This window comes from Rhincodon typus, chromosome 19 (genome assembly GCF_021869965.1).
Source record: "Rhincodon typus isolate 14 chromosome 19, sRhiTyp1.1, whole genome shotgun sequence".
NCBI classification, from domain to species: domain Eukaryota; kingdom Metazoa; phylum Chordata; class Chondrichthyes; order Orectolobiformes; family Rhincodontidae; genus Rhincodon; species Rhincodon typus.
The window spans coordinates 15,832,039-15,841,812 of record NC_063350.1 but is presented as its reverse complement, the minus strand read 5'-3'; the positions used below and the strand labels follow the sequence as shown (position 1 = coordinate 15,841,812).

At 36.8% G+C, this 9,774-nt stretch overlaps 1 protein-coding gene across 2 annotated transcripts in view; it reads left to right on the top strand.

Annotated features, from left to right (window-relative positions):
• The first annotated feature begins 394 nt into the window (after positions 1-394).
• Positions 395-9,774, top strand: part of ift52 (intraflagellar transport 52 homolog (Chlamydomonas)) — a 23,543-nt gene continuing 14,163 nt past the window's right edge. Inside the window, exons 1-5 of one of the 2 annotated variants that reach the window (XM_048608474.1) lie at positions 395-531; positions 628-703; positions 1,750-1,821; positions 2,919-3,045; positions 7,322-7,408. In XM_048608474.1, the coding sequence (XP_048464431.1) occupies positions 450-531; positions 628-703; positions 1,750-1,821; positions 2,919-3,045; positions 7,322-7,408 (444 nt within the window). In that variant the 5' untranslated portion in view covers positions 395-449. The remainder of the gene's footprint in view (positions 532-627; positions 704-1,749; positions 1,822-2,918; positions 3,046-7,321; positions 7,409-9,774) is intronic. The other variant, XM_048608475.1, reaches the window with a different exon arrangement.

The following is a 9,774-nucleotide window of genomic DNA, read 5'->3' as shown; positions in this document are numbered from 1 at the left end:
GACCAAGACATTCACTTGCTCTTGCTGGCTGCCAGTGGACTGTTCTGAAAGGATTTGCAGGTTGATAGTCAACCTTTTTGGCCTGTTGTGAATGCACAGAAAGGTCTTGAACCCTGAGCATCTGGTTCAAAGGCAGTGATGTTACCCACTGCGCCACAAGAACTCTGGTGTGATGTAGCAAATTGTTTAATTGTTTAAAAGTTAGTGATTACTTATTGACAAAACAGCCTTTCCAGTATTTATCATAAAAATTAGTTATTGGCCCATTTATTTTGTGTATTATATTTGTATGCTGCTGTACTTGTATTCTATTGAGTGTTATTTTCAGGCTATGATTGGGCCAGATTTTATTTTGAAGAAACATTGCACATTTTTGATTAATTGTTATAATTTTTTTTAAGCTTGAAATATTGAAAAGATACCTAGAAAATGGAGGGCGTATTCTTGTGATGCTGGGGGAAGGTGGAGAATCTAAATATGACACGAACATAAACTTTTTGTTAGAGGAATATGGAATTATGGTAAATAATGGTGAGCATTGTAAATTTTCTTTAAATTTTATTTTTTCCATTTGTATCTTAATGTATAAGGATTTAAATTGTAATTTTAAATATCTTTGTCCTCAAGATGCTGTTGTGAGAAATATGTACTACAAATATTTCCACCCTAAAGAAGCATTAATATCAAATGGAGTTTTGAACAGGTAACCTTACGTTTCACCTATGGCTTAATCATTTTCATTCCACCTATGTGATGTTATTCATATAGTAGTTTACATCATTTGTTGACAAATTACTTTTGGGGAAAGAGGATAAAATAATACACCAACGATTCAATTGGTTATTACAGAAATTGCTTTTTGACTTTATCATATTGATAAATTTTTGAGAACAGAGATATTTTCTAGCTCAGGTTCTTACTATTTGCATGACTAAATTTTGAGGGGTAAGGATATCCTTTCAGTTATATTAATTTTCCTCATCTCCCTGTTGATACTGAGCTTGTGTTGAGAGTATATGTTATTAGCCAAGCCGTGTTTACCAAGCGCAAGTGCTCCCAAATCATGTCGGACTTGCTTGTCGGCTTACTTTCTGACACAAAGTAATAACGTAGAAGTGTGCGTGCAGTAGTTATTATTGAAACTAGGTTAGAATTCCTCTGCTGGGTCTTATGCCATAAGATATTGCAGTAGAAGTAGGCCATGCAGCCTATCAAGTGTGCTCTGCAATTCATTTGAAAATGGCTTGATTCTTCATTGGCAAGACACGCATCTTGCCTGTACTTTTTTATCAGTGATTTTCCAACATTGAAATTACTCTAGCCTGAAAATGAACCACAGATTGATGAATAGTTCTACTGCCAAATGAAAAAGTTGGTTCAGCCAAATTACTAAACATTGAGAAGCGTTTCACTTTGGTTAACTTTAGTTATTTGAAAGGGCAAATTATTACAATGTTGTTGCGAAGTTTTAAAGACATTTATTGCCACACATGTTTATCAATAGATGCAGAATTTCATCTAATCCTACAATTGTAACCTTTAAGGTTACAATTGTGTGGGATAGTCAGGAGGAGGTGATGGAGGATATGATTAGCTATGGATTGCAGGTGTTATTTTCTAAAATCTAAATTAAGTAAAATTTGGGCTTGTGTATGTCCATTGTAAATTAAATGGATTGTTTTAGAGTTTAATTTGGTAAAGTTGTTTCTCCTTCAAATGAACATATGGAAAATTAATTGTCATTCACAGAGAAATTAGTCGAGCTGCTGGAAAATCTGTGCCAGGCGTAATGGATGAAGACAGCAATGGCAACAACTTGCAGTAGGTTTTTCAAAAGTCATCAAACAGAATTATGACTTCAGTCCCACAGAACTGTCATCTACCCTGTTATGCATAAATTGACTGCTTAAAAAATATAGTTTTGCAAAGACTTTTAATCGGCAAAATTGTCGTACAACAGAATGCATAGTCGTAGCTTAATTGAGAATAAAGACAAAATAAATTGCTTTAATACATTAACCTTGATGTCCTAAATCTGTTCTGAAGAACTTGATAATTGGTGAATATTTCTAAAGGGCAGTCATTCTTGTTATGTAAGCAAAATAATGCATGGAGTAGCAAAGAAATTTGCTGGCAGTTTACTGAATTTCAAAAGCTAACTTGCCATGATTACTGCTATTTTCTTTGTTAATCAAGCAATGATACAAATCAAAACACATAATTAAGGATAACTCGTTAAATAATAAGGCATCAATGCAATAATTTACCGGTTTCCAGAATTGATATTTCATTCATTTTATGCTTGCATAGCCACTTTGTTTACTATTACAATTATTTACTTCTAGTGGCAAAATAGTTAACTAGTGGTAAGATCTAAGTGGTGATTGCCAACTCCATATTAGTTGCCATGCAATGAAAGAAACCGAGATAGGATTAAAAACATATTTCAGGAAAAATTCTGGCAATTGCTATGTGCAAGTATGAATGGTGCATTATAAAAATTTAAATCAAAATTGTTGCTTTTTGTTTCTCAACAATGAGAAATGCATTAGCTATTGTTTGAAAACGTAGGACTAAATGGATTTTTGGAAAGCATCTTCATTGCTGCAGATCATAGCATATAAGATGACCCTTATTACAGTCCCCAAGTGCCATCATTTGCTGTATTTCATAGTAGTTTAGGATATGCCCAAACAGATCAGAGCCCACATGGATCTATAACAAAGATAGGAACCACCCATAACCATGGTTCACTTTTATATAAGGCATATATGTTGACCCCTGTATTTGCAAGGATTTTTTAAGACTTCAAAGATTGACTTATATGCTGACATCTAACGTATTTGTTTATGTGGTTTATTGACAAGTAGACTTCCTTCTTGTACTTTCAGTAATCTTGTTGTTCTTGTATGCTACAGAGCCCTAACGTTTGTTTATCCATTTGGTGCCACACTGAGTGTAATGAAGCCAGCCATTGCAGTGTTGTCAACAGGTTCTGTATGTTTTCCCCTCAACAGACCGATTCTGGCATTCTACTATTCCAAGGTACCATTTCAAATACACTTGAGTCTGCCAGACCTTACTTTTGTATCAACTTTTTTTTTTAAATAGAACTTCTTGTGTTTTACTTATGATGGAAACCACCTTAGCTTGTCATATTCTAACCGAACTTTCTTGCCTCCCACAGTCCATTTTCCTGTTTCTTCACCTGTTCTTCAAAGCAACCTATATCTTCCAAGCAACTCTACTTTCCGCTTTCCAACTGTGAAGGAAAACTGCTATCCTTACCTGGTCTTTCCTTTATGTGACTACTGAAACAGAACAATGTGTTTGACTCTTACCTGCCCTTTGAAATAGCCCAGCAAACGACTCAGTTCAAGAGCAATTCAACAAATGTTGGCTTTGCCAGTAATGCCATCTCGTGAAAGAATAATTATAAGTAATATGAATTAATGTATTGTACTTCAGAATGGATCCTATCATTACTCCCAAATCTGATTGCTCCCCTATCCTCTAACTCCACTTTAAAACACAAGACACTTGGCATGCAGCGCCATATATGATAAAGCAGTATGTTGAAAACTTTTGTACTTTTAAGTACTGTGCCTGTTTCTTGGAAAGCAGTGGTTAAAAGCATATCCATGCTAATTAGTGAATTAGCACAATTGTAGTGCCTATTGAACCATTAAACCTGGTTGATTGCTTGAAGATACTGGAAAAAATTATTTACAGCAAACTTTTTATTGACCGGCACCTATGGGACCAGGAGTGTACCGGTTGACCAAATATTCGAGATCAAGAGGTCCACATAACTGATGTAAAAACATACACATTAAGTAATAGAGACATAATGTGGGGGTATACACATCGCTGTTATGCTTTGTTTACAGCATAAATCACTTAAATAATAATACAACTTTGCCTTAAAGAAAACTTACCAGCAGAGAACCTTCTCACTCGCACCCTCAACTGACTACTCGGACATCGCGGAGATCGCGATAATACAATTAACTTCTGGTATTTCAGGTATATAATTTTTGTCAGTTTATCAAGAGTGCTGTTTCTTAAGGTGTCGGTTAAAACAAAGTTTGCTGTATTTCTATTCTTTATTGTGATCTGACAACTGGTAAGTCAGCATTTATTGCCCATCCTTATTGTCCTTGAGCTGATGGATTTGCTAGGCCATTTCAGAGGAAAGTTAACAGCCAAGGGGCTGAAATCTGGGTCTGGAGCCTGGTCAGGTGAGGTAGGGATTTCCTTCCCTCAAGCACATTAGTGAACCAGATTGTTATTCATGAGAATCAGTAACAGTTTCGTGGCAAGCTTTGATTTTCAGACTTTATTAACTGAACTTAAATTTCACTAGCTGCTGTAGTGAGATTTGAACCATGTTCCCAAAGCACCTAAGAAAGAAACCCTTCCTACAGAGATCTGCTCGGTTATTTTTGGGTGTCTTCATGTTCATTCTATGTGGTTTAACTTTTTTGATCAACAATGTATTCAAATTTCACATTGATTAGAGGTATCTTTCCATTCAGTGATATACTGAAAGAAAATGGGACGATTTATGAAACTGAGCAAATTAAATACTTTCAGCCTTTCGTTTCTATTAGACTATTTGACTTCATATAACTTGCACTTTTTTGATTGCAGAACACCACAGTAATTAATGAAAATGTAACCGCTCCTTTTATCTAAGATCTTTGAGATCTTTACAAGGCGGAAAGGTACTTATCAAGTAGACGTAGGAGAATTTTGTGAAAGGGGAGATTAAAGACAAGATGGAAAACATATATTTTAAGGGACTTAAGGGTAAAATCAGAAGGCAAAGTATCTTTGCAAATGTGTTCTAGAACATGGCGGCAATGACTATAAGCAATTCATACCATGCTGTAGATGACATAGTTCAGGAAGCAGGAAACAAACTGACCCAAACTCCAAATAGAAGAGGATGTAAGAGAGAGGCAGTTCCTCAAATGGGGTAGAAGCAGATATCTAAGATCATTGTTTAAATCAAACTGACTTTCTGCAATTATTTTCCATTTTTCTTTTCAATTTACTAATTATATTGCTGCTGCTTCTTACATATAAATTTCATAATCTTTCAAAGACTTTTGTAATGGCCGAGTTTCTCACCATGGTAGTAGTATAGAGATGTTTCTGGACGAGAAGGACAATACAGATAGGAACTTCCTGGTTTATATTAAAATATGAACACCAGAGATTACGGTCCAATTTTGTTGTTAAAAAAGGTAAGTGACGTTAGCAAAATTTGAACCACTGAAGTGACAGTTCACATTGAAAAATGGAAAGGTTGAATTGAAATATTGCCACAAAGCTGCACCAGGAATTTTGACAATAATATGTTTCGACTACAGGAAAAGCAAATCCTGTACAGAATTTTAATGTATGGGTGCAGTTAAATTCCAGTTAAATCCTACAATAAAGATGTGGAGACAATTTGGAGGCCTTGGAGAGCATAAAGAAACGTTTTACCAGGATGTTGCCTGGTTTTAAGGGTATTAGCTATGGGGAGAGATTGGACAAACTTGGTGTGTTGTCACTTGAATGTTGAAGCTTAACGGATGACCTGATAAAAGTCTACAGACTTCTGAGAGTCATTGATAGAATGGATAGTCGGAGTCTTTTTACACAGATTAGAAATGTCAATTACTAGGTTTACAGTGAAAAGGAATAAGTTTAAAGGAGATGTGAGAGGCAAGTTTTGTCACACAGAGGGTAGTAAGTAACTGGAATGCACTGCAAGAGGAGGCAGAAATTCAGATACAGCAGCAAAGTTTAAGAGTCATCTTGACAGATATACGAATAGGCAGGGAATAGAGGTTTACAGACCACGTAGAGGCAAAAGTTTATTTGTGTAGAAAGGCATCATGTGCTGGCGCAATCTAGGTGAGCCAAAGGATCCGTTCCTGTGTTGCAGTGTTCTTTGGTCTTTAACTTGTGCTTTGCCCTGGAAATAGAACCTTGCTGTAATTTTCTACCAACTTTTAAAATAAATTAAGCACAGAAACAACAATAGTGGATGCACACAACTTTCAGTTCAGAAGAGTTGAGTACTATACATATGCCTTCTTAGGATTCTGATACATTGATAGCAGCTTTTTATTGTTTCTGTAAGAATCCGTTTAAGAAATCTAGGCATTCTTTTATATGTAGCCTGAATTTAGAAACCATGGTAACATACCAGATATGCAATTTTTGTTTGTTTTTAAATGCTTTGTTTCTTAGTTAACATAAATTATTTACCAGTAGAAAGTTGCAAAGTGTCACATTTGTCTACAAATGCCATCTGGAATTAAGTACAATAACTTTTCTTACAGCTGATAAAGAATGTTAAGATCTTAGCTAATGTGGATGAATATGGGCAGGACTGACACGGTTAATGGTAGGACCCTGGGGAGTGTTGTACAACAGAGACACCTAGGGGTTCAAGTACATAATTCATTGAAAGTTGCATCACAGACAGACAGAGTGGTAAAGAAAGCATTTGGCATGCTTGCCTTCATTGCTGAGACCATTAAGTAAAGGTTGGAACGTCAAGTTACATTTGTACAGGACATTGGTAAGGCCACTTTTGGAGTACTCTGTACATTTCTAGTTGCCCTCCTATAGGAAGGATATTATTAAATTGGAGAGGGTGCAGAAAAGATTTACAATGAGTAATAAGTAAATGCTGAATATGTTGGGACTTTTTTCATTGGAATGAAGGAGGCTGAAGGATGACCTTATGGAGGTCTATAAAATCATGAGGGGCATGGATAAGGTGAATAGCAAAGATCTCTTCTATAGGGTTGGGGATTTCAAAACTTATTAGCATAATTTCAAGATGAGATGAGAAAGATTTAAAAGAGACCTGAGGGGAAACTTTTTCCAGACAGAGGGTGGTTCATATGTGGACAGAATTGCCAAAGGAAGTGGTAGGTGCAGGTACAGTTACAACTGTTAAAAGACATTGGGACAAGTACATGAATAGGAAAGGTTTAGAGGGATATGGGCCAAACGCAGGCAAATCGGACTAGCTTAGTTAGAGAAACTTGGTTGGCATGGACGAGTTGAGCTGAAGGGTCTGTTTCATGCTGTACAACTCTATATATACTGCATGACATTTTCTCATGTTCCTTTCTTCCAGGGGAAAACACCCTTACTTTTAGGGAATATACTCAAAACTGATTCATATTGATTATGCAATTAAGAAAGGAGTCATAGATATTTAACCTTCAAAGCTCATCATGTGTCAGAATAATGAACTGGTGTTACAGATTGTCCTAATAACTGGAAAATTTGTGAAATTTGTCAACAGCTCCAAGGTGGAAAGTTGGCTGTGCTAGGATCTTGTCACATGATCAGTGACCAGTACCTTGACAAAGAAGAAAATGGCAAAATCATGGTATGCTTTTTTGCGATAGTTTTTTAAAAAAAACTAATACTAACTTTATAATCATGCCATTTCTTTATCTGAGATTTAATATGTTCAGTTTTACTTAAGGAGTGGAAGAGTCATGTAGCAAACAGATTAAGTAAATCCAATTGACGAAGTAATTGGTATTGCCTGATGAATGGATGGATTTTCTACTTGAATTTATTTTTAACAAATGCTGGGTGTGTAAGTTAGTTCCCAATGATTTAAGTGCGTGCTTATTTTTGAGATAGAACATAGAACAGTACAGCACAGTACAGGCCCTTCGGCCCATGATGTTATGCCGAACTTTCACCCTAAACCTAAGGTCTCTCTAACCTCCACCCCTTTACTATCAACTATCTTATACTATCATCCATATGCCTGTGTAATAGCCGCTTAAATGCCCCTAATGAGGTCGACTCCACTACCCTCTCCGGCAATGCATTCCACGCCTCTACCACTCTCTGAGTAAAGACCCCACCTCTGACATCTCCCCTATATCTACCTCCACTCACTTGAAAACTATGCCCCCTTGTAATAGCTACCTCCACCCTAGGAAAAAGTCTCTGGCTGTCCTCTCTATCTATACCTCTGTTAATTTTGTACACCTTGGAAATATATCGCCGTTCCTTCAATGTCGCTGGGTCAGAATCCTGGAATTCCCTCCCTAACAGTCCTCACACCACACAGTCTGCAGTTGTTCAAGAAAGCTGCTCACTTCCACTTGCGCCAGAGAAGTTGGGGATGGACAAACAGCTTTGTAATGTCTGTTTCTTAAATATGTCACTTCCTGGTTTTAGTGAAATTTATTTTCCTAGACACCCAGAGTTTGTTAGTCTGCAGATGAAGATCGTAATTCAACAAGAATCTAGCAGGGTATAATCCAATAACACTCATTCCTTACAGAGATAATTTAAGAATGTAAAGTCCATTTATTTCAAGACCCAAACTGACACCATAGCATCCTTCTTCCAACTTCTCCTCCCATCCTGCCCACCCACCAAATCTTACGCTGCCCTGCATGCTTTGTCTATTAATTGCAATGGATTGAAAATTGTGAGCATCATCCTTGTGATATTCTGATGAAGTGGTATTCTGATAAACTAGCCAGCAGGCAAGGCTACCTGCATGTAAAGCATATTTGGAAAACAACTCAATCTTCCTTTTGTGATAGGAATATAGGAACAGGAGTAAACAGGAGTAAACCATTCAAGCCTGCATCACCATTCTGTCAGATCACAGCTGATCATTTTCCTCAGGCCACTTTCTTGCACCATTTTTATATTGTTGATGTTATTCGCATCCTGATTGCTTCTAGAGCATTCTGAGGTAGAGAACTTCAAAGATTCACCATAATTCACCTTCTCAGTGAAAACAATCCTTCCTATTATCCAGCAGTAATGTTGCCCAGTTTTAAACTCACCAGCCAGGGGAAGTCTTCTCTGAAAACACTGTCATGGCCTTTAAGAATTTATAGGCTTGAATGAGGTCATTCCCTCATTCTTACAAACTGTTGGAAACACAGACCAGATTTCTTCAATTTCTGATCATAATACAGTCCCACCATCTCCGAGATTAGTTTGGTGAATTTCCATTGCACTCCATTTATAGCAAGTATATATTTTCTTAGATGAGGAGATTAAAGCTGTACACAGTAATCCAAGTGAGGTCTCACAAAGGCTTTATAAAACTCCAACAAGATGTCTTCACTCCTACACTCAAATCCCTTTGTGAAGAAAGCTATCATACCATTTGCGTTCCTGATTGTTGTAGCTGAATGTTAATTTTTAGTGACTCACGAACAAGGAAACCCAGGGTGGTTCCTGCACTTCCCAACTTCTTACCATTTAAGAAATCCTGTCTTTTTCTACCAAAGTGAATAGCTTCACACTTATTCCCAGGCCATATATTTCTGTTCACCTTCTAAATGAGGAATTAAATGAATTGCTTTTCAAAGTGTCATCAGAGATAGTCCATAAATCGTCAGTTATAAACATAAAAGTTTAGAATTAGAATTATAGAATTCTAGTTGTCTGCTTACCTTTTGAACCAATGAATGTATCTGCCTCAAGCACACTCTTTAGTCGTGCACTCCAGATCCTAGCTCCAGTTGCGTAAAAGATTTTCTTCACGTCCTCTTTCTCTGGTTCTTTTACTTGTGATCAAAATTTCTGTCCTCTGGTTCTTGACTGTTTCACAAATGGGAATGCTTTCTCCCTAGCTTCTCAGTCCAGAGCACTCTGGTTTTGAATATTTCCATCAAATTTCCTCAAATGTTTTCTCTGAGGAGAACAACCCCAGCTTCTCCAACCTATCCCATAACTGAGGTAGTAGGAACTGTAGATGCTGGAGAA